Source organism: Halichoerus grypus, chromosome 3 (genome assembly GCF_964656455.1).
Source record: "Halichoerus grypus chromosome 3, mHalGry1.hap1.1, whole genome shotgun sequence".
Lineage (NCBI taxonomy): Eukaryota > Metazoa > Chordata > Mammalia > Carnivora > Phocidae > Halichoerus > Halichoerus grypus.
Window position 1 is genome coordinate 139,075,196 of NC_135714.1, and position 26,318 is coordinate 139,101,513.

The 26,318-nt window shown below is 33.8% G+C and overlaps 1 protein-coding gene across 4 annotated transcripts in view; it reads right to left on the reverse strand.

The window, feature by feature from the left end:
- Positions 1-26,318, reverse strand: part of FSTL5 (follistatin like 5) — a 725,252-nt gene that overhangs the window by 653,721 nt on the left and 45,213 nt on the right. For all 4 annotated transcript variants that reach the window (XM_078069389.1, XM_078069388.1, XM_036106567.2 and 1 more), the window contains exon 2: positions 24,161-24,302. In XM_078069389.1, coding sequence (XP_077925515.1) covers positions 24,161-24,286 — 126 coding nt within the window. In that variant the 5' untranslated portion in view covers positions 24,287-24,302. The remainder of the gene's footprint in view (positions 1-24,160; positions 24,303-26,318) is intronic.

Consider the following 26,318-nt stretch of genomic DNA (forward strand, 5'->3'; position numbering starts at 1 on the left):
TCCTACTGATTGGTAAATGCTCATACCATGCTTATTTTTGAACATTTAGAATATTATCTCCTGGAATCATGTTTATCTGGCAATATAATTTATAACTTAAATAGCATTCAAAGAGGTTGGAAAATATGAATCACTTATAAATAAAATTTGAAAAGGTGGTTAATAATGTGGATAAAAGAGGGACGCCTGGGTGGCTCAGTAGTTTGGTGTCTGCCTTCTGCTTGGGTCATGATCCCAGGGTGGTGGGATCGAGCCCCGCACAGGCTCCCTGCTCGGCGGGAGGCCTGCTTCTCCCTCTCCCACTCCCCCTGCTTGTGTTCCCTCTCTCGCTGTGTCTCTCTCTGTCAAACAAATAAATAAAAAAATCTTTAAAAAAAATAAAAATAAACTACATCAAAACTTTAAAAAAACATAATTTGGATAAAAGAAATAGATTTCTGACCCAAAAATCAACATAAAAATAACAAAACCTATTCCAAACTTTTCAGAATGTATATTTACACTTTCAAATGTAATTGCAAATTATAAAATCATATTAATTCTAGGATAAATATTCTAGAATAGTGTTTGACTCTAGCACAGTGCCAGCATAGGAAAAAAAAAAAAAACCTCTTAACAAGTAACAGTTGTCATAAGGACTAAAATATTGGGAATCATTCCTATGTAAATAGGACAGAATATATTTAAAACATAAAGGAATTTAGTGTGAACAATAAATATTTTGAACTTTCATCACTAAAAATACTATTCACTAAAAGCCTTTGAAGCTATTTAACAGATTGGAAAAATTTCTGTAAGAAATAGGGCCAAAGGATTAATGTCTTTAATATAGCAATAATTCCTATACACTAATAAAAGTTAAAATGCCTATAGTGAAAAGTAGCGAAGAAAATTCAAATATCCAATTAATATTTAAAAATTGCTGTCACTTAAAATAAATAAAAATAGATTATTTTCAAGTTAAATATAAGGAAATTTTAGAAAAATATACTGGTCTTAATAATTTCTGAACAAAAATCAACCACATTTTTCTTATTTCCTTATAATTATATTAGCCAGAGTAATATATAATCTGCATATATATATATATATATATATATATATATATATATATACATATGTATTCAATGTAAGCATTTATTATCATTAGCCAGAATTCCTGCCTGCTCCTGGTGGCCCTGCCACTGAATGATCACTGGGTGATGGTTTATTCTACTTCGAAGGATTCAGTCTCCTGGACACTAAAATACAAGACTTTGGATGGGATACCTTTGAGATATCCAACTCATATGCAATATGATCTTGTTCTACAAAATTTCACAATTTAATTTACATCACAAACTATCATATTTCCACTAAATAGGGGCTCCTGAAGCAAAGTAACAAAAAGTGTAAATGTAATCCGTGTTTTGAAAAAAAATTTACATCATGTTAAGCAGGTGGTCTCTGAAATTGAATCTGTTATTAGCTTTAGGACAATGTCAATGTAAGCATGCAATATTTAATATCTTTTCCCTCTTTCCCTTAATATTTAATAAATTTAATGTGTTCTTTACTCAATCAATATCAAAATATGTGTTTCATGTATCTAATTCTCAAGGCACCAGGCTAACTCTAAAACTACCATAACATAGATTAGGGGAAACATACCCCAAATTTTTTTCTCCTTTACATCATTCCACCTCCTATATTGTTGCCTTTGCTTTTATAGTCTCTCTCTCTCCTTCTCCGCTCTCCTTCTTAAATATCTGCAAATTTATTTTGCTATTCTTTCTCCAGCTTCAATTTTGATAATGGATGTTGTTTATTCAATTACGTCCTGACCTAATATTCCACTGGCAACACTAACAATATATAGAATATTTGTAAAACTTTCAGTTCTGACAAACTGACCAGGTGGGATGCTATTATATATTTATTTTTTAAGCATTAGAGCTTATATCTCTGTGGGATGCTTTTGAAAATTGACACTATCTAAAATGTAATTCCTTTTTTATTACTTTTTAAATGCTAAATTTGTGGCAATTTTTATGGTTTATTCCAAATGTCTTTTGTCTGGGGGATTTATTTTCCCCTTTTGGTTTCTCTATGTCTTTCAAAATGTTTATTGATCTGAGAGCTTTGGATTTTTATCTTTTTTCAAAGACCTCAAACTTCATTCCTATGTATTCAACAAACACTTCCGTTTAAGAAATAATAACATAATTTAAGATTCTAAAAGATTAAGTTAATATTTCAGCAATGTTTTATAATTTAAGAAAACGGAATAAAGTATATCTGAATATTTGGTTAAATATAAATATGTAAATAATACTTTAGCATTACAGATTATTCTGTGAATTATTAAGATAACTATTCTTTGGATATTTTAACATAACTTGTTTCTGATAGAAAATTTCTTTCATTTGTATCTATAAAGACTTAATTTACTAATTCTCTAAATCTGAGTAAATCTGTGAAGAAATGTAGTAGTGTGAGTATATAAAATTCAGCATTCTGGGATGCCAAGGTGGCTCAGCTGGTTGAGCATCTGCCTTCAATTCGGGTCATCATCCCAGAGTCCTGGGATTGAGTCCCACATGGAGCTCTCTGCTCAGCGGGAAGTCTGCTTCTCCCTCTCCCACTCCCCCTGCTTGTGTTCCCTCTCTCATTTTCTCTCTCTGTCTGTCAAATAAATAAAAAAATCTTAAAAAAATAAAGTGCAGCATTCAGAGGTTTTAGAACGTTCTCCAGATTCTCATGTTCTTCACCATCATGACTACCTTACTTCTGGTCGGAGGAAATAAACCAAAACTTTATTCTCTTTGAATAAGAGTATTTTAAAAGCAATTCAAATTCTGCCCAAATGAAACACTTAAGTGATAATTTCTTATAGTGGCTTATTTAAGATTACTCCAATTAATCAAAGTTAAGTTGAGAAAAATCCATTTGCTATTTATTGGTTTAAAATTTGGCTTGTATTTGGGGAAAACCAAGCAAATAACAGGTCTGTTGTTTTGTCATGATCACCAAGCGGAAAGAAAGCGCCTTCAATTTGCTTTTGCTTCATTTTGTGTTCAATCAAGAGAATGAAATCTTAGAAAAATATTCATAAAAGATAAAAGCCCAGGAATAGTAAAGGGATTATAAAAACTAAATATTCCTATTTCAGTCACGTTCAAACTTCATGGTCTAAATGAATCCCATCCTTTCCATTCCCTACCCTCCAAAAACAAAACAAAACACAGATTTATCAAATCACAGAAAGAAAAGTTTAAATTTAGTTTCAAACAATTTTGGACACCTAGAAGCTGAGACTCTATAGAAAGCAGAATGAGTTAAGTAAAGTCACCATATACCAATTTTTTTTTAGTTTCCCTTTATTTCCCCTTCTCACAAGAGGATATAGAATAGACCTTCATTTCGGTAAAATAATGAACACATTTTATAATTTCATTATGGAATGCTGAATTACATAGGTTGATTCTAGAACAGCTCAGTGCCTTGCATTTACTTGAATAATTATTCACATTTTCAACATCAACAGCTGAATCGACATTTTCTAAATTGTAGTAATTGTCTTAGGTATATACAAAATGCTATACTGATTTGAGAATAAAATGAATGAAAATAGGAAAATGTATAAAATAAGATTTTTGGTCTTTACCAAAAATAAAGGTAAGGTACTGGTTTAATTCTCAATATACAGAGTCTACCAAATTCATAATAAAACAGGCTGACTTAAAATGGTAGAAAAAACATCTCCCCCTTAAACAAAAACTACAGAAAAACAAAAACGCAAATTAGATGTTGGATTGTTGATTCTGGAGTACCTAATTTGGATGGCCTTTAATAAGATATAAAAAAAAAAAGGAAAAGAAACAACTAATTCATTATTAATAGCTCTGTACTTTGATATAGATGTCATATCCAGAACTAAGTTTGAGTTTAGTTGGAAGAACATAACACCTAGAGAACTGAGTTTTATTCCAGGCTCCACATTTCCCGGGGAAGGGATAAAATGAACTCCAATCAGCAGAGTTAAGAACACAGAGGAACTTGAAGCCAAAGTCATGTGAAAAATGGTTAACGGAACAAGAGATTTTTAGCTTGAGGAATAGAGCATTTCAGGGGATATGACAGACATGTTCAAATATTTCAAGGGCTTCTCTGTGGAGAGGATATTAGATACTTTATGAAAAATCTGCAGAGCTAAATTAGCACCACTGAATTGAAAGCTACAAAGAGATATTTTAGTTCAAAATAGCATATTTTCAAAGTTGCAATGAGGAGTTTCACCCACATATAGGTGGTTGCAAGTTACTGAAAGTAACAGTACAAGCAGAATGACTATTTAACTGGCATGTTTGAGAGTATTCAGTCTAGAAAAGGATAATCATCTGGTAAACTGGATGATTTTTAACATATCGAACTATAGAAATGATCCCTGAAAGTATAGTCTTGATTTTTAACATATCCAAAAGACATAATATAATGTAAGTCAACTACCTTATGTTAAGAGAAAGAACAATTATGATTTAATTTCTTAGATACTTATTAGAAATTGTTCTTTATTATGTTGGGGAAAGGGAATTACCTTGTTATGTTAAAATCCTCATGTGAAGAAAACTGCAACATTTTGACTTGTGCTTTTCCCTTTAGGCAATAGTTCTCATGAGTCAGAATTACCAGGAAGGCTGATTTAGCAGATCTGGGTGGGATCTGAGAATTCATATTTCTAACAAGTTCCCAAGGGATGTTGACTGGATTGATTCTGAACTTTTTTAAGGAAGTGGATTTGTAACATTACTGCCAATTGTCAAGCAGGTTAAACTACTATCTACACAACTGCTGTTTGAGTCCCAGATTATTGTGCAGAATGGCTAGCCTTTCCAAAGTATGATTCACTGAAGCATGATAAAAAATTAGGTTCTCCGGTCGCCTGGGTGGCTCAGTTGGTTAAGCAACTGCCTTCAGCTCAGGTCATGATCCTGGAGTTCTGGGATCGAGTCCTGCATCCGGCTCCCTGCTCAGCAGGGAGTTTGCTTCTCCCTCTGACCCTCCCCCCTCTCATGCTCTCTCTCTCTCATTCTCTCAAAATAAATAAATAAAATCTAAAAAAAAAAATTAGGTTTTTATAAAATTATGTTACCCTAAAAATTAGCAAAATATTTCTAACCTGTAAGGTATATAAAATTACTAACTTTATGTCATTCTTTCTTAAAGCTTTTCCATTGGCTCCTTGTCAATCCTATAATAAAATTAAAAAGTTTTACTACTGCTTATATAGTATCGTCCTCCACCTCTCTGCTCCTCACCTTTTTTAACTGAGTCATTTCCCTATGTCAAATACCTTAATTTTTGAAAACACTGAACTCATTCTCAGAGTTTTTGAATAGATATACCTTTCCTCCTGCTTAGAACACTTTCATCCCTTCTTTTTACAAAGTAACACCAACATTTTTTCTTTCAAGTTTGAGCTACGTTGTTTCTTCACTTATGCCACCCTTCAAAACCAGGTTGAATGACCATCCTATGAACTTCCATTGCACCCTGAAGTTACCTCAAGATCTTGGGGTGATACATTATCTGCTTGAAGGTGTAAGTACTCTATACTGTTCAGATCTCTGCACTAATACATACTTAAATAGTGGAGTATATTAATATTGGAAGATTTTAAATATCTAAGCCTTAGATAGGCATGTGTTTCATAATATTCGAGTGCTATCAGTTGTGGATTAAACCAGATCTATTTTCGTAATTACAAACAGAACCAGCCTATCCTAAACAAGGGGGTTAGCTCCTTCTGGGATTTCTTTCACCATAAGTTACCATTAAAAGTCTCTAAGCATTTTTCCCCAGCCAGCCTTGCAATTAAATGGATGTTAATTAAAGGGATGATCCAAACATTCCCTCTGGAAGTTCTGTTATTATTTGTTTAGGGTTCATTCTCCCAGGCCTTGTTTATGACTTGACAGATTATAGATTTGATTTTCCTCTGCAAATATCATAGACATATTATAGTCAACTTCCCACTTCACGCATCACACATGAATATTCTATCTGCTTAATGTTGTTGCATTATTTTCTTTGGTCCTCCAACAACTACAGCACTAAGAAAATTCACAAGCAGTACAAAATTTTCACCAAAGTGGGTTTCCTTTTATATAAAAGCATTTTTCTTTAGTGGTTATATTCAAATATGCATATTTAGTATAGATATGCATTATTTATGTGAATATAATGTATATTTTTTAAATTTAGAAACACTGAAAATTCTATATGTACTATACAATTCTATATCCTTTTTCCATATATTCTTTTCTTCTCATATATTCTTATTGTATAAGAATTCTCTATTCTCTCTTCATATATTCTTATAAGACATATATCTTATACATCTCATGTAATGTATATTTTATATGATATATAATAAGAATATATGGAGAAAGAACATAAAATCTTATAATACATATAGAATTTTCAATATTTCTAAGATTTAAAAATACTTAATATTACTTTTTAAACACAAATTAATATTCTTATGGCTTTTTGACATTTAACACTTTGATACAGAATTCTAGCCATTAGCAGTGATTGTCCACCCTGACTGCACTTTAGAATCATCCAGGAAAGTTTATAAATATCCATGTCTGGGACCTAATCCCAGAAGCTCTGATTTAATTTCCTAAGGTAATGGACCAGACATCTGCATGTTTATATGCTCCTAGGTGATTCTAATATGCAGTCGAGATTGATAACCACTGTTTTAAAGACCCTTAGAATCAGTCTATACTTATAATTGCTTTCTTGAAATATTCTTAGATTGTTAAAAAGAACAAATTTGACAGAAATACACAATCTTATTCTCAGGTTTGTGTAATGTTTCATCATAAGAACACTAAATACAAGTTTTTTGTTAAGAGTCAGTAGAATCTATTATCATTTTAAACTGGTAACAGGTAAAATTCACAACAGATGATCTTCTGTTGCCAGATTTTCATTTCACATGGTTTACGCTCCTGATAACAGCAAGAACACAACAATGGCACTAATTTTCAGATCATTGCTAGGGACTGATATCTGTGTCCCTCCCCCCAAATACATATGTTGATGCCTAATTCCCAATTTAATGGTATTTGGAGGTGCAGGATATGGGTGGTAATTAGGTCATGAAGATGGAGCCCTCAAAATGGGATTGGCTCTCTTATTAGAAGAAATATGAGGGACTTTGCTTCCTCGATCTCTCTCTTCGCCATGGGGTGATATAATAAGAAGACTGCTGTCTATGAACAAGTAAGACATCAGACACCAGATCTACTGGCACTTTGATGTTTGACTTTCCAGCCTTCAGAATTGTGATAAATAAATGTCACTGAAGCAACTCAGTCTATGGTATTTTCATTGTATCAGCCTGAATTGACAATCATTTTCCTAAATTTTGACAAGTTAAAAAGAAATAAGCTACATTATCTTCATTTAGAAACTAACTAGTTCTACCGGTTGGCACATAATTCAAAAGATAACTGAGCCTATGTCTCCCAGCAGTATAGGGCTTATATGTTATAAGCTTAGGTAATTTCAATAAACTAGGTTCAGTGAGTCTCATAATTAATAGCAATAAGATTATGAAAAAATAAGATGTCAGGAAATAAATATCAAGGGGCATTCAATGTTGAATCAAACTAAAAGTGCAGGTGGGAAACCCTGCCAGTAACAAGCCTTTGGTGCTCCAGTCACACAGATGGAAACCTCCAAAGTATGGCAGTGTTTTGTTTTGTTTTGTTTTGTTTTTCCTGCTTTTTTATTTGTTGATTTTGTAATGCTTTACTATTCTCAGATTCTTAGCTAATTCTCACTTCAGGAAAATTTAGACTAGCCAAAGGACTAGTAGGTAACAGGTCAAATGTATGTTGAAAAATTCCAAACTTTTCACATATAAACTATTATGCTTTCCAGTGGTAAATATTCTTTTCAGAGATATAAAGTTTTCTATAATAAAATCCTGTTTTACTAATTATCAGCAAGCACTACAAAAATAAAATGTTGAAGTCAGTCCTACTAGGGATTGAGGAGAGATGGAAACTGCTTGAAGTGCCTTATTTTAAAGACTAAAAATATAAAATGCCATACCTGAGAGATTATTTTATATTAAATAAATAGATAATAGGAACTTTGGTGTTTATATTATGTACAAAAGCTGTAAGAAACTTAAATTGACAATCATTAAGTTTCCTCACTTTTCAAGAAGGGGAAATAACTTTAAGAAGACTTTAAACTTATAGTTCTGTGATTTGTTTATAATTAGGGTAAATTCGCAATGGAAGAATGAGTCTTTTTCTGAGTCAGACATTGCATACTAATTCACATTGTATTAAACTTTCAAAAATGGACTTAATAAGAAATTTTGGAGCCTCATTTTTAGTATTTTTTTTCTTGAAAGCTGAATATTCAGTCACTTAATCATACTGTAATTGTTTTGCTCAACCATTAGTCAGCAGCAACAATGATATAACATCTGCTCACATCTCATTTTTTCCATCTAGGTAGACAAAAGAAAGATCTAGAATTAAAATAATTACTATGTCATTCTGAAATATTTTACAAAACAAATATGTTGGCACAAACACTTTGGAAAACTCTTTGGCCTTATTTATTAAAGCTAAATATATGCCAACCCCATGATCTTACAATTACAGTTCAAGAGGAATAAATGCATATGTCTAACAAAAGGTATATGTAAGAATGTCATATTAGTCCCAAGCTAGGACAGCTCAAATATCCATCAATAATAGAATGCATAACAAATTGTGAATTTTGTGTTACAGGGCACTATGGAGTATTAAAAACAATAGGCTTCTGTTACATTCATCAACGTGGATAAATATCACATGGTGTTTAGCAAAATAAACAAACAAAAAGTCATACGTGAAAGAATACCTGTAGCAGGATCCCATTTATATGTAGAGTTCAAAAGCAAAACTAATTTATGGCAAAAGTCTGGAATAGTGGTTAACTTCGGGAGATGGCTTTGATTAGACTTGACAAAGGAACCTCCTGGATTGCAAGAAATATATTGTATCATAATCTCAGTGGCGGCACTGCAAATGTGTACATATGTAAAAATGTATTTAAATGTACAGTGATGATCTACTTGCTTCACTGTACCTAAGTTACCTCAATTAAAGTTATAAAAATTGGTGTATTTCAATATTTTATTTTAAGAATACAACCTAATTACTGATAGCAAGATTTTGAAGAATAGTGATTAATACAGAGAATGTGAATTAAAGAAAACAAAAACACTAATTTGAGAAGATACATGTATCATAATTCTTAAACTATGATGTCAATATTCTCTTTCTAGAAAAATATACCCTGAAATAGAGACTGATAAAAAAGAGCAAAAATGGATTTATTTTATTGTTATAGCCATAAAATGATAGTAAGTCAGATCCTTAATATTGTTAGTTTCAAGACAAGCCAAAATTGGCTGCTATGTATAGTAGCAATTAATTCTAAAGCCACTGGAGTATATTTCCCCAAATTGTGTTTCGTAGAATACCAGAAGGTGCTCAAAATTTTCTATAGTCCATTTCGTTGGGAAATTCTAGGTTAAGTAAAGTTTAGAATATTTCTCAGACTTTAATATGCTCTTGTGCATTGTGGATTTCCACAGAAGCATACTATGCAGTTTTCTCCAAATGACTTGGTCATTAGAATCCATTTTCAGCAGAACATTTCACAGAAATAATGTTCTCAGGGGCAATGAATAGAGACTTCTGAGAAGTGAATAAGGGACTTTATTATATGAATCAAAAGTAAAAATCATAAGATCTTAAGGAACAGTTTTCCAAAAAGAGGGACACTACACACAACAGGGTTTGAGAACTATAGCACAAAACCAATTCTACTTATGTTTTAAGGAGGCTGCTTTTTATTATAATCATGGACTTAAACAATGGCTGAGATTCCACAGGGAGAACTAAAAGGTATTGTCATTTTTTTTGTTTTTTGGGGTTTTTGTTTGTTTGTTTGTTTTGTTTTTTGAGAACACATGGTTATTTGGCACATCAAGCTTTGAAGAGAAAGTTTTAGGAGCTGAAGATATAGTAGAATTGGTAAAAAAATATGCTTGTCCTAGATATATTTGGACATATAATACACATAGGTGCTGCATGTGCATAATTATGATGATAGTGTTTAAAACAAATACATCAGAAAAGATGTCCCTAATAAGTGGAGTTCCTATTGTTAGGAGATGAGAGTGTTATTGCCAAATCTATCGCTACTAGATTTTAGCAATTTGGGCACAATAACAATTAAGACCTAAATTATTCACTAGCCAAATGAAGATATTAGACTTGTAGACAAATAAGATAACATTTCAACTTTCAGTTTCAGTGATGCCTTTGTAATGAGTATATAGATAAATGCAAATATGTTTTACAAAATATTTAATTTTCTCTCCTGAAAAAAACTTTTAAAGTTGCCTTCAATTTTTATTTTTATTTTTTTAAAGATTTTATTTATTTATTTGACAGAGAGAGAGAACAAGCAGGGGGGAGTGGCAGGGAGAGGTAGAAGCAGGCTCCCCTCCAAGCAGAGAGTCCAACACAGGGCTCGATCCCAGGGTTGGGATCATGACCTGAGCCAAAGGCAGACTCTTACCTGACTGAGTGACCCAGGTGCCCCAGTTGTCTTCAATTTAAAAATATATATTTTGGTTTCAGGGGCACCTGGGTGGTTCAGTTGCTTAAGCATCCAACTCCTGATTTCAGCTCAGGTCTTGATCTCAGGATCGGGAGATTGAACTCTGCCTCAGGCTCTGTGCTCAGTGCAGAGACTGGTTAAATTTCTCTCTCTCTCTCTCTCTCTCTCTCAATCGGGGCACCTGGATGGCTCAAGTCTGCCTTTGGCTTAGGTCATGATCTCAGGGTCCTGGGATCGAGCCCCCCATCTGGCTCCCTGCTAAGCGGGGAGTCTTCTTCTCCCTCTCCCTTTGCCCCTCCTTGCTGCTCATGCTCTCTCTCTCTTGCTCTTGCACTCTCTCTCAAATAAATAAAAAAAATCTTAAGGAAAAAAAAAAAGATTTTCTCTCTCCCTCTCCCTGCCCCCGCTTGCACATTCTCTCTCTCACTAAAAGTAATTAGTTAATTAATTAAAATATATTTGGTTTTAGCTCATCTTCATCCTTTGGGGATAAATTTGAGTTCTGGGAGGCACCTGGGAGGCTCAATCAGTTAAGCATCTGACTCTTGATTTCAGCTTAGGTCATGATCTCAGGGTCGTGGGATTGAGCCCTGCATCAGGCTCTGTGCTCAGCAGGGAGTCTGCTTGAGATTCTCTCTCTCCCTCCCCCCCGCCCCTCCTCTCTGCTCTCACTCTCTCTCTCAAATAAATAAATAAATCTTTAAAAATAATTGAGTTCTGGAACTAGCTAAACCCCTTAAAACAATAATTCACAAAATCACTAGATAATTAAGACCATCCATTTCAATATTTAATTTTTATTATGCAACAAGCATATTTTATCCAAATGAAACTTTTTGTGACTCAAAATATATAAAAATAAATCAGAAATGTCCTAGGTGAAGAGGGAGTAGAATAAGGAGGGCTTTCTGCTCAACCTTCTGCTTGCCTTCCATTTTCATGTATTATTTCTTGGTCACAACCATGTAACCATAAGCTAAGCATAAAATGGAATGGAAACTGGTACCATCACTCATAGATGTCTACACACTCTTTCCCTTAGTATCTCTAATACCTGATTAATACATGTTCTCCATTAAAAGTTCTGTGGACAAGCTATATAGTCTTAAATTTTTTTCAATATAATATTGCTTAAACAGAAACATATACCTATGTACACACACACACACACACACACACACACACACACACACACACACACAGTGGAATATTACTTAGCCATGAAAAAGAATGAAATCTTGCCATTTGCAAAGATGTGGATGGAGCTAGAGTATTATGCTAAGCAAAGTAAGTCAGTCATAGAAAGACAAATACCATATGATTTCACTCGTATGTGGAATTTAAGAAACAAAAGAAATGAATGCAGGAGGGAAAGAGTGGAATACCAAGAAACAGACTCTTAATTATAGAGAATAAACTGAGGGTTGCTGGAGGGGAGGTTTGGGGGGGGGGATGGGTTAAACAGGTGATGCGAATTAAGGAGGGCACCTGTTGTGATGAGCACCAGGTGTTATACAGAATTGTTGAATCACTACATTGTACACTGTATGTTAACTAACTGGAATTTAAATAAAAAGTTAAAAAATAAGAGTTATAAAATTTATTCATACATATTTCTTAAATATCTATAAACCCAAAATAAACTTAAAGAATAAATACAAAAATTTAAAAAGTCAACAATATTCACTTGATGAAACAGAATTGATACAATTAGTGATACATTATTGAAGCTATATTAACACTTGCTACATACCTATGGTACTGACAGGAATGTAGAACCCAGTAGGATTAAATATCTTTTGCTCTTATTCTTCAAAGATGAAATAGCACTTCATTTTTAAGACTTGTTAAAACTCTAATATAATGTGATAAAGCAAGAGACATTTTCTCATTACAGTAGTTACATGTCCTTTTATTCTTTCTTTTCCTAACTGGAGTTTTAATTCCTTCTTGTCAATGTTAATTCTGCCATTTCTGGTTTGCATATTGTTAATCTCACAGAAGGGAGTTATAGAGATAATATACTAGGGAAATATTGTTTTAGATTTTAAATTGGGTGTGACAGATTAACTGAAGTGGCTCATAAACTAACTGCAATCGATGAATTCCTAAATTTGTTAACAATGAAACATGAGTGAAATAAATGTGATATTTTAAATTATATATATTAACATATAATTATATAATATATATAATCCTAAATATGCATACATATATAAATATACATAGATATAAAAACATATCTGTGTATATCTTTAGGTGCATTGTATTAAAATGTAGCATTATTTTAGCCACATCTAATTTGTGTTGAGTTATAACTTTTGATTATTATTATTATTTGTTTAGTTAAACATTTATAATTCTGTCCAAAGGTAGACTCCTTTTATTGTCTTCATATTGTTTTCAATGAAACCACACTAAAGACTCCAACACTAGTGGGTGCCTGGGTGGCTCAGATGGTTAAGTGTCTGCCTTCGGCTCAGGTTATGATCCCAGGATCCTGGGATCGAGTCCCGCATCAGGCTTCCTGCTCAATGCAGAGCCTGCTTCTCCCTCTCCCTCTGCCATTCACTCTGCTTGTGCTCTTCTGTCTATCTCTCTGTCAAATAAATAAATAAAATCTTTTAAAAAAAAAGACTCCAACAGTAGCTATATGTATTTAAAATTCTACAGTGATAAATATTTCCATAAAATAATTATATATTCTTTCAATCACTGAGGAAATGTAAAGCACTTCAATGATGGTAAAATAAAAAGAAAAACAATGTTACAAAAAATAGGCAAAAAATTTTGGACACTTCACAAACAAAATTTATGAATAGTCAGTACTATGAATAGTCAGAGTGAAAAAATTCTCAATGTGACCACCAGTCATCAAAAAAATTCATATTAAAACTACAATAAATACCACTCTTCAGAATGGCTAAAACAGAGAACAGCAAAAGTTGCATAAATATAAAGTAGCTGGAAATTTTGTAAAATTGTACATCTTCTTTAGAAGAAGTTCTGGTGGTTTCCTTTTTTTTTTCCTTTTTTTAAGATTTATTTATTTATTTGAGAGAGAGAGAGAACGTGCAGAGGGAGGGGCAGAGGGAGAAAGAATCCTGAAGCAGACTCCCTGGTGAGCGCAGAGCCCAAGGTGGGCCAACCCCTGAGATCATGACCTGAGCCAAAATCAAGAGCTGGACCCACTAAGCCACCCAGGTGCCCCATGGTGGTTTCTTTTTAAAGTAAAAATACCTAACTTACAAACCAGCAACCCACTAATAACTATTAACTATTAACCCAAGGAAAATGAGAATATATAACCAAAAATACTTGTACAAGAGTGTTCATAGACACTTCATAGATTCTGTGATACATTCATATGATAAAATGTTACTCAGCAATAAAAGAGAATGCACTATTGAGAAACAATAACATAAATGAATATCAATAACATTATTTTGAGTGAAACAAATGTTACACAAATCTGCATATATGGTATGATCCATTTACATGAAATTTTAGAACAGATAAAACTATACTGTGGTGAATAATATCAGAATTGTTGGCTCAGAGTGAATGAGGGGGTCAGAGATTGACAGGGAGGAGGCATGAGGCAACTTTCGGGGGGGGTGGTGATGACTTTCAATATCTTGATACAATTGTATTTTGATGTTTATTGAAGAAGTGTACACATTTTTCAAAATTCAAAGAATAAAGGTATAAGATTGGGCCTTTCCATTGTGTATAAAATGTATCTCAAAAGAAAAAAAAAACTCTAAATAAATATTTAACTCTAATGATATGTACCAAAGTATTTAAGAAAGGAGAGCTTAATGTCTATAATATAATTTGAAATGAATAAAAAATAGGATAGATAAATAAATGAAAAGAGGGATGGTGATACACACAAACAAACACATATATATGTGAGAACCAAGCATAATAAAATATTTATCTAGGTCTTGGTTACATGGGTATTCACTGTAAAGTTGATTCAAATTTGCTGTACACTTAAAATTTCACTCCAAAATTTGGGAAAAAAGAAACATAAGGGATACATAATTCCCTTCAAAAATTTTCTAAACCTTACACAATAAAGAGAAATGTTTAAATTATTTCAAATAATAGATTTTAAAACTTTATGTTGTTGTATTTATTTAATAATTTGTTTCAGTATTGTCAGAACACTGGTTTTTGTGAGGTCTTTATAAAAGATTATAAAGCTAATTGGCAAAATATCCTGCAGAATGATGATAGTGTGGTGCCAGTCCAGGTGTGGTGCCAAGAGGAATATGGGCCCTCGGAACTCTCTCTTGTTAACCTAAAACTGCTCTAAAAATAGTGGTGAGGGGCGCCTGGGTGGCTCAGTTGGTTAAGCGACTGCCTTCGGCTCAGGTCATGATCCTGGAGTCCCAGGATCGAGTCCCGCATCGGGCTCCCTGCTCGGCAGGGAGTCTGCTTCGCCCTCTGACCCTCCTCCCTCTCATGCTCTCTCTCTCATTCTCTCTCATTCTCTCTCTCAAATAAATAAATGAAATCTTAAAAAAAAAAATAGTGGTGAGCACAGCATAACATACAGAGTTGTTGAATCACTATGCTGTACACCTGAAACTAATATAACATCATGTGTCAACCACAGCCGAATACAAAATACAAAAATAAATAAAAAAGGAATTATTTGGGGGGAAAAAGCCTATTAAAAAAAAATTGAGAAAGAGTAAAAGAGGCCCCTACCTCAGGAGAAAACAACCACATTGCCAGCATTTCTTATAGCATATGTAAGCAAACTTCTGACCAAATGTTCAAAATAGACATATTTTTTGTTGGTTATTTCTACCAATTGTTAGTATAATGATTGACAGCCCCATCTCTGAATGGGCTGTTTGTTTAACCCATGCAACTGATAAATTCGCACTTTCAGACAGCCTGGTGACTAGTTCAACATCTTAACCGAGCATGTTTTTTCTAGCGCCTCGTCCAGCGAATACTCACAGTTACCCCATTTATTTCCCTGTAGACTAGTCTCTATGAAGCAAATTCTCTGGCTGTCCCTGAAGGCTGGTCCCCTTACTGGGTATTAAATAAGGTCTTTTATTGTATTTTCAATCAGTTCATTTGAGATGTTTACTTCATCAATAATCACAGGCAAACCAACATGTGTATTTAAGAACTTAATTTGAATCATTTTGTTCAGTCTCTTGTGTGTAGCAGCTACTTAAGAAATACTTGTTGAAATAATGAGTAAATGCATGTTTTTGCTGATTAAAAACTGGACTCAAAGAAACATGTTAATTTAGGGGGGACAGTGTGTTAAAGGAAAACAGAACTGTTCTGGAAGATAGGAAACCCAGATTCTAATCTTAGCGGAGCAACATCCACCTGTGTGATCTTCAATGAAGAACTTTGCCTCCCCGGCCCTCAGCTTTCCTATCTGTATTTTTATATATACATATATATATAACACATTTAATATATATTAAATATATAAATAAATATATATAATATAAAATGAATATATGATATATAAATAAACATATATTTTTTTTAAATAGATTGAATATTTCCTCCTATCATATGGCTCTAAAAACCTCTCAGCTCATATACAGGGAACTGATGCCCGAAATAAGCAGCAAGTAATATTAGTTAAAAATAATACCACACTTTTCAATTGTGGCTCATATACCATAGGGTGTTTATCGTTTAAACATGCTGAATGTCAAGCTTATATCAGGATATTATCTTTCATTTATAATGCAGAGCTTTGCTAATTGAATTCACAATAGAGTTTTAATAATGAAAGATGTACAAAACAACTTATAATTAATTTACACATTGAGGTAATGAATGCAAATGCTAGCTTGCAATATATTAATATTAATGATTAGATAAATGTATTTTCACTTCATTCACCTGTTAACTCACAACCCTTTATCCTACATCTACAGTTTAGCATATCCACATTGAACCCTGTTAAAAACAACCTACTTATATTTTATTTTTTGAATAGGAGGTAGCATAATGTGCTTAATTAGCAGATAATGAGGGTGTGTTAATAGTTTGTTTTCCTATAGTTTGTTTTCCTAGCAAACTAATTATGATGTAGCTAACATCCTTTCCACAGAAACAGTGAGAAAAAACAACTAGATCTAAAGATAAGAAGGCTTTGGAATTCAATCTAAAGAAAATGAACTGTAATGACAAAGTTATTTCATAGCACCTAGGTCCTAATATTCTGGTGTTTCTTGATCAGTAAATGGACGAATGTTCAGAAAAATGGGTAAAGCCATTTTTTAACTATCAGGATAGTTTTTTTTAAATTATGGCATTGGATAAAAGGAAGCACTGTGACTCAAGTCACTCGAAAATCCATACTGGGGTGGTAGAAAGCATACGTGCCCAAGGCTTATGCATAAGTAGAGTTCTCTGAAATTCTGACAAGTTTGGCTTTAATGTACTATACAAATTTGACTTTATTTGTGTATTTTATTATACTTTGTGTATAGATGGAAATAGAATACTCAAACATCACATTTTTTAACATTTCAAACCTTTAAATCTTCAATGGAAAGTAGCTCTATTTTTTCCAGTGATAGCTACTGTTAAAACTTTACAACAGTAGTTTAATGTAGAGTCAGAGAATGTAAGGGAGCATCCTTCTTGCAAACCACCCTACACAACTATAATAGTACTGCTTTGAGAATTCATTCTTGAAGGGATCAAATGCCAATTTTCTGTAGTAGGTCCTCATCTTGAGAATTTTAGAAAGCAGATAATATCCCTTTGTTGACTTATTTTTGTTAAGCAAAATGATTCAGTCCACTGCATGCCAATTTCCCCCAGTTTATCAAATTTCCCCTGGTTTGAAGGAACAAACATGCAAGCAACACATCCAAAGGTGAGCAAAATATTTTTTTCCCCTTAAAGTTCCAGAAAGGACAAAGTTAACCAGGTAAGAGGTGGGACGAAGCTATAACCATGTACTTGGTGTTCAAATCAACTTTGAAACACACACAGCATAAATTTTGGCTTTAGATAGATAAACTAGATGGCAACTCTAACCTCCCATTAAAGGTGGTCGGTCCTCTCCATGTGGGTCGGGAGACAATCTTCCACAGCGCCTCATGCTTCTGAGGCCTCATGAACAGAGACACTGACTGCCATTTGCTCTGGACTATCTGTTCAAGGATGTTTGTTTAAAAAACTGCCTTGCAACATAGAGATAATGTCTCTCTCTAGAGCAAAGAGCAAGTGTGTTTCCAGCCTTAGAAGACAGAGACTGATTCTCCATTCACAGCGAGGAGCAGGAAAGCTTACTGTCTAGTATGATGAAGATAATGTCTGCCTTGGGTGCAAAGAACAGGCAGGCTTATGGCCCATACAGTAAAGCTGGTGTCCTTTAACTCACAGATCTTCTCATGTAACATTCCTGTGATATGTGCTGGTTGAACCTGGTCCTATTTATACTGCCCTGTGGAAATTGGGTTCCAGGAACTAGCTCAGTTAATACTGGAATCTCATTTCTCAGAAATAAAATTTCAAAAATGTTCTGATTTTTCAAACATAAGTTCTTTGATTAGAAGAAAAAAATCTGAGATTTATTAATAATATTCAGCCATTATGATGTATATGGAATAAATCTATCAACATATATATTAATTAGCATGGTCTTAATATTTAATTAATTATTTGACCAGTAGTCCTTCACTCCCTTCATCGCCACCATTTTTGCTCTTAGATAATGTGCCAAATTGCTTCCTTACCTCCACAAAATATATTAACATTTTAAGGGCCTTCCCTTGAACATGCTGCAAGCAGTCAGAGATTTCAGATAGAAGGGCACAATTTTTCCTCAGTCAGGAGATAATGCTCCTGGGTTTGCCTGAAGGTTTCCAGACTCTAAGCGGTCATGGTTTTGATGTGTTGTTTAATGTTTGTCTCCTTCCCTAGAGTTCTCTTCTGCCACTCTTCACCAACCCACAGCTATCATTCTTTTATACCAAAAGTCAAAAATCATCTCCCACAAATGATGTCTTTGAATTATACTGTACTACAGGGCACAGCAACACTCCCTGGACTTACTAAATTATGCCAACTCTTTGCTCATTTGCATAGTAACTACTCACAAAGACAAACATTTTGATTTAGAAAGTAAAGGAATCATAAATGCACTTTAGGTTTGCAGGTGTAGCTTTGTACCATAAAGCTGGACATAGCATTCTCTGGTCACATAAAGACCTAAGAATTTTAAGGTCTCTAAGTGGTCCCACTAGGTATACTCAAAGAACTTTCCTATTATCCTCCTAAGATCTTCCTTCAGGCCTGACTTTGATTATCAGCAGCAGCAAACAATGCAGCAGTGTGATGAGTGCTGTAGGTAAGAAAAGGGATGTAAGATATAGTATTGTTCCTAACAGGATTCATAGCCAACCAATGAGAGTATAGGACAATATGCTAGAATATTAGGACATGTATATTACAGGGTTATAAATACAACAGGAAGTTATATTGTGATGGAAATTATGACCCAGCAAGTAGTAGAGACAAGAAAGAAGTAGAGAAACTCTGAGAGTAAGAAAAATCCAAAGAGTGGAGATGAAACAAGAAGCCAAGATGGCACAGAAAAGGAGCCCAGGATTTCTGATGAGGTGATATGAGTGCAAGTACTAGTTCTGTCTTCATTGGTGAGGATAGGCTACGGTCGTGCAGAGGTAACAAATAACTCCCAAATCTCAGTGGTTTAAAACAGAAGTGTTTTGTTTTGATTTTTTCTCTCTCTCATTTCACATTTCAAGACAATCACTAATTGCCTGGGTGTTTTACCCATCCTGGTTATTTAGAAACTTGGGATGATTAAGCAACCACTACCTTGAACAGATGTTGTTTGTAATGCTAGAGGAAAAAGAGAATTCAGGAACATTTTATAATTGTAATCAAATATTCAGCCCAGATGCATTCTGTGGCACTTCTCTTAACTCATTGGCCAGAACTAGACACACAGTCCCATCCAACCACAAAGGGACATAAAATCCTACCTTTCTACCATGTGATCAGAATGTGGGGAGAATAGGAAATATATGGCACACAGGTCAAATTACTACGAAAAGTTCTCATTGTGTATTCTGCATTAAGTTATTTAGTCTCTTGTATTAAGTCCCAAATCCTTTCTCTTAATTTTCTAGGTATGTGGCATTAAAAATTACTATACATTTGTGAACTCCAGTTTCCTCATCTATGGAATAACAATAAAGCCACTTACTACATAGGAATATTCGATAGTTAAATGACCTAATATATAGAATAAGCTACTAAATTACTACATTTGATGTTCCATAAATGCCTGTTGGATAAACACACAGTTGAAACACATGATCAGCTCCTTCAGACATACTGTGGACTATAATTACAATTTCTATAATTAGCATGATGGATTTATATGCTATTCACATTTACAACACAGACAAATGTGTTTTCAATCACATTTATGTGTACATATAGTTGTAAATGATATAAATATGTACATATATATTTATATTTATATCTACAACATTTCTATCTAATCTGACAGATAAATCATTTTCACTTTTTGCTCCCCAGAGATGATTCATTTTACAGTTGACACGCAGATATTCGGTAAACATGAGTTCTAAACATATATTTGTTCAAACTCAAAGTACTGACACCTCTCTGGGAAAAATGTGGAAAATAGCTAATATATATCAAGATCTATCATATGTATGATTTATTTTATTGTTTACTAGTCAATAAATATATTCAATACAGTGGAGCTTAATCCAAATAAAAAATCTTCTTATCCATTCCCTAAGTCTTACAGAAATATAGACATTTATATTCTTTGCAATTTAAATGAAACTTAAGTTTAAAAAATAACAAATAATAGGAAATTAATCTATGTAATAATATTAAGATAATTTATTTTAAACATTTTATTAAGGATTGCTCTGCTGATTTTACTCTCACAAACAGAACAAATTATACCTAATTAATTATTAATTACAATAAACTATATAATATATTATGTATCAGATATATATATGATTTCAGCCTTATTCTAGTCAGCAGATGGAATCATTCATTCCATATACATTTATTAAGTGTTGACTATGTGCCAAACACAATTCTAGGTGCTATGGTAGAGCAAGATGAATAGTAGTTCACATCATAATGGAAGGGAACATCCAATAAACTAATAAATAGGACATGGTGAACTATGACCATGACAAATGGTGAAAATATATTTTAAAAGGGGAGAAAAGAAATGCCTGTGACTGTTCCATTTTTAATTATGGTCTGGGGAGGCTTCACCAATAACGTTGCATATGAGCCTAACTGGAATGGGAATCAGTGGAAAAAGGATGACAGGGCATTTCTGGGATCCAAATAATGATTGATTCAAATAGAAATAAAGGCCATAGTGAGATGAATCATCAAGGTCTTGGGGAAATAAAGGTACTTCCCTACGGTTGGGTGGGGATGTTGTTAGTGAGCAGAAAGTACTTGGTGAGGTTTTGGCAGGGACTTGTACAATTCAGGGTACTTCTTTACATGCTTCCACGCACACACTCACGAATGACTTTTATAGCTTAATCTTACCTCTGTCCTAAGTCATTTGAAAGTTAGGCATTACATTTTGCCTCTCTGCTTTTATTTATTTATTTTTTTAAAGATTTTATTTATTTATTTGACAGAGAGAGACACAGTGAGAGAGGGAACACAAGCAGGGGGAGTGGGAGAGGGAAAGCAGGCTTCCCGCGGAGCAGGGAGCCTGATGCGGGGCTCGATCCCAGGACCCTGGGATCATGACCTGAGCCGAAGGCAGACGCTCAACGCACTGAGCCACCCAGGCGCCCCTGCCTCTCTGCTTTTAAATACCAGTAATCATATATTACCTCTTAACTATTTAGAGGTAAGAGCCACAGAGATAGAAAAGATTGGGAGGTAACTTTGATCATTTTGGATGATTATTAGTGTTTCTCAAATAGGCTTAACTCATAGTGTTCTTTCTTTTCTTTAAAGGTTTACTAAATCTCACAGAAATGCATGATAATTTATCTTCAACGTCCAAATTTAATTCAAAATAGTTTGCTTATAAATGTACACTGACACATAAAAACCTGTGGTATTATATTTAGCAGGAGAACAATGAAAACAGCATAGCCATGCATTCTGCTGGTCATTTTTCTGCCACGGAGTCAATTAAACCATATCTATTACGATCACGGCACCAGGAAAGAAAGGATTAGAAAGGCATAGTCTCTGACCTCAAGACACATGACTTAGGGTAGACAAACAGCACAGAACACATATTCACTGCTATGTAACAAAATGAGCCAATATATTGTATTAATAATATCTTTTGAGAGTGTTCATAAGGGGGTTATTATTTCTATGCTTTGGACTAGGATAAACTGATTGTTCGTCTATGAGGTAGAGGACACAAATGATAACTGAAAGATAGTGGAACAAGGTCAATTCTCCAGCTGCATTTATCCAGAAACTTACTTTTACATGTGACTAAATTTCAACAATGATTTTTGACACTGAAGTATATTTTCATATTTTACTTATTTTATATTTTCTGGCTATTAAACCTATATTGCATGTTACCCTAGTCAATTAATATACTTAATAAATGTAGGCATTCATAAAATCCCTTAACATTTCTAAAAATCTTGATTTTTCATATATCAAATGAAAAAGGTACATCTTTATAAGATTGTTTTGGAGATTAAATAAAATACTACATTTAAGAGATTACCCTATGGTCTGGCACATAAAACTTCCCGTCAAGTTTAGTGATTTTATCAAAACATTATAAAAGTATGGAAGAATTTCAGCAAAAACATGTATGCAATGCATATGGATGCAATGTAAATATATGCATATATATATGCATGTATGTATACAACACAGGTCTGAACTGAATGGGTCCAGTTACACACAATTTTTTAAATTAATACAGTACTGTACTGTCAATGTATTTTTTCTTCCTTAAATTTTTTTTTTTTTTTAAGATTTTATTTATTTATTTGTCAGAGATAGAGACAGCGAGAGAGGGAACACAAGCACGGGGAGTGGGAGAGGGAGAAGCAGGCCTCCCGCGGAGCAGGGAGCCCGATGCGGGGCTCGATCCCAGGACCCTGGGATCATGACCTGAGCCGAAGGCAGACGCTTAACGACTGAGCCACCCAGGTGCCCCTCTTCCTTAAATTTTTAATAACATTTTCTTTTCTCTCGGTTACTTTATTGTGAGAATATAGTATATAACACATATACAAAATATGTGTTCATTGACTGTTTATATTATCAGTAAAGCTTCAGTCAACAGTAGGCTATTAATATTTAAGATTTAAGGGTCAAAAGTTATGTGTGGGGCACCTGGGTGGCTCAGTCGGTTAAGCATCTGCCTTCGGATCAGGTCATGATCCCAGGGTTCTGGGACTGAGCCCCACGTTGGCTCTCCGCTCAGCGGGAAGCCTGCTTCTCCCTCTGCCTGACACTCCCCCTGCTTGTGTTTCTCTCTCTCCCTCTCTCTGACAAATAAATAAATAAAATCTTTTAAAAAAAAGTTATGTGTGGATTTTCAACTATGCAGGGGCCAGCATCCCTAACACCAATGCTGTTCACGGGTCAACTGTACTTATATTTATTTCAAGGTGGTTTTTTTTGTTTTTTTTAAGACAAGTAACATAAGAAATTTTAAAATATATATTTTTTCCCATAACTAGCATGTCAGCTTTTGTCTTATTTTCTACTATGAAAATCAAAATGTATTATAAACTTTTAATTTGATTGAATAAAAAGTTACTTTAGTATTAAAAAGTTGCTCTATTATTAAAATAAAGCTTCATTAATGTAAGTACATAATCTATATAATCTATAGTATGCCTAAATGTCAATTTATTGTATACTTGAAAATATGTATCATAAGGAAGTGAAGTATTTCCCCAATATTAAAGAACTTAAAATTATGATTTTTTATGAAATTAAAATGTCTAATGATTTCTATAAATACTAATTCTTTGCCAACCTATATATCTCCAGATGGTATAGACATCTTTCTTTGTTTGCTTTATTGCAAATTAAAAAAACATAACACTTAATGTTTTAGTCTAAAAAGTTCTGAACTTAATACAGGAATAAAGAAACTATCTAGTCTATCTAGTTGATTAGGTCTTAACATATTTACTTATTTTTGTGTCTATCTATGACTTAATGTAAATTATAATGATTTTTTCCAATGAGCCATCTCTATACTTTGTCAAGAAATATTTAATTCCCCAAATTATAAATTTCCAAATTACTACCATTTCATGTTTTAAAATGTGCACTTTTATACGAAAATTATATTCTGGAGGCATATACTGAAATAAGTGCCCCTAAGTGAATAATAAAGCAGACACCTAGTAGTTCAGTTCATAATTGCTAGGCACTGTGAGCAAATTCAGAATGCTGACTGTACCTTGTGTCGCAATCTTCTCAGAGGTTGGTAGGACTGAAGGCCATATCCTTCTTCTTTGGTTGGCCTTCCTTCTGACTCCAGAAAAAGGAATCCGAGAACCAAAACAGCTGACCAGCACTTAAACATTCTTATTGCTTTTCACCTGTGAAAATTAGCATTGCAAGTAATCAGAAAATCCATTATATATTGAAAAAAAATCATCAAGAAATATTCAATAGTGCATGGAAATCTCCACAGATCTAATCAAAACTTGTGGGCAATTGCCAACTGAATCCATAATAGGTACACATCTCCAAAAAAAGATTATGATCCCTTTGATCATAACAAACACTGTTTTTTTCACTCATACAGACTTACACATTAAATACACAGAGATATAAATGCCAATCAAAATGTATTGAGGAGAATTAATTAAAATAAAGTTGAAAGAAAATGAAAAAAAAAAAAAACTTTAAACCGTGGCTAATTTTCTAAGCACACATAGAGAGTACAATTAGCAACATACTTATAAATCTTGAACTCCTCTTTGAGTACATTTGATGAATAACACCTAATAAAACTATAGCTATTATAATTCACTGGTGAGAGTTTGATAAGGTAGTCTTCTATGGTAGGCACTTAATAAACTGAGGTACCACAAAAATTATGCAGAGGGTTATACTGAGTTATGAATACATTTTCCCAATACTATCTAAAAGAATATTTTCTAGAAAATTTCTTAACAAGTGCTTTAAACTAAAAGCCATATGAGTCTGTCCACTGCTCTGTGTCTTTGAATATGCCAGAGAAGTTGTAAAATGGCATAAATTTATTATCATATAAAATCTCAACCCTCTTGCAAAAAAAGAAATCTATACTTGGATTAAACTATATCTCACTTTATCATTTTCACCAGCATATCTTTGCCCCTATTGTAACAATAGAGGAGATCTTTCTCCCCCCGTCTACTCTGTTCCATACATCTGACTTCTTGAGAAACTTAACCAATTAATTAACCCTGCTAGTTATTGTTGTCTGAACTTCCCCACTCAGTTATTAACTTCCATCTTTAAAGATGCTCAAATCACCCAGGTTTTAAGATAATTTCTCTCCTCCACTTCCTGAATTTTCTGAAAGAGTTGTGTATCTCATTCTAGCTAATTTCTGAACCTAGTTCATACAATCATGTTTCTACTTCTACCACTCTATCAAAGTAACATTTCTTTGTTTCAAGAAGTTTAGTTGGTGTTTAAGACACCCCTCTCTTCCGTTTCTCTAGAATTTATGAAAACGTCTCAGTCCTTTTGTGGGTTCATCCCACTCCTTTGCTTTACCATTAAATATTATAGTTTATAAAATCTCATTCTTAGCCACTTACCTACTCTCTCCATCCAGCCAGACATTCAACGTCATCTATGGTTTTAATTACAGCTACCTCCTGCTTTTCCCCAAAAGTTCACATTAAACCACTTTGCTTTTACGGAACACCTACACTAGTACCTCTTTTCACCATCCCAAAGAAATCTGAAAAGGATTTTTGGTTTCACAAAAAGGTGAGAAGAGAAAACAAGAGTTCTGCGTTTGTTTTGCTGTCAGCCCAGAAGCAGCATGCCTCAGGGGCATAGAGTAGAGAGTGTGGCCCCGCCAAGCTCCTTCCCAGGGAACTACACTCAGCATCTCAGCACCAAGGCACCAGGGCTTTGAACTGTGTCTGTAAGCATCTGTGCTTTATCTTGATTTATTTTTGTGCAACTGTTAGCAAGATGTGTCCTAAGGTATCAGAAAAGCCTAAGAGGAGTTATTTTGGGGGTCTGAAGACACTCAACAATTTTTCCGTATAAATTAATGATAATCGCTTCTTCGTTTTATGCTCTTTTTGGCTTATGAAAGGTTTCATAGGAATGCTGTATTTTTGGATAGCAGGGGGAACCTTTATGTCATTGCTTCTCATCTGATCTCCAGATTAGCTTAGTTAACAGCTCCACATGTATATTTCAAAAACAACTCATGGTATACAAACCCCACATAAAGTCACACTTTCCCAAATTTTCATTCACCCATTTAGTCAAGCCAGAAATGAAGGAGACATCTTTGTCTCCCTTACCTTTCATATTAAACCTATCCCTGAGTTCTGTTAGTTCTACTTTCAAAATGTGTATCTCCTAAAATCAGTTTCTTT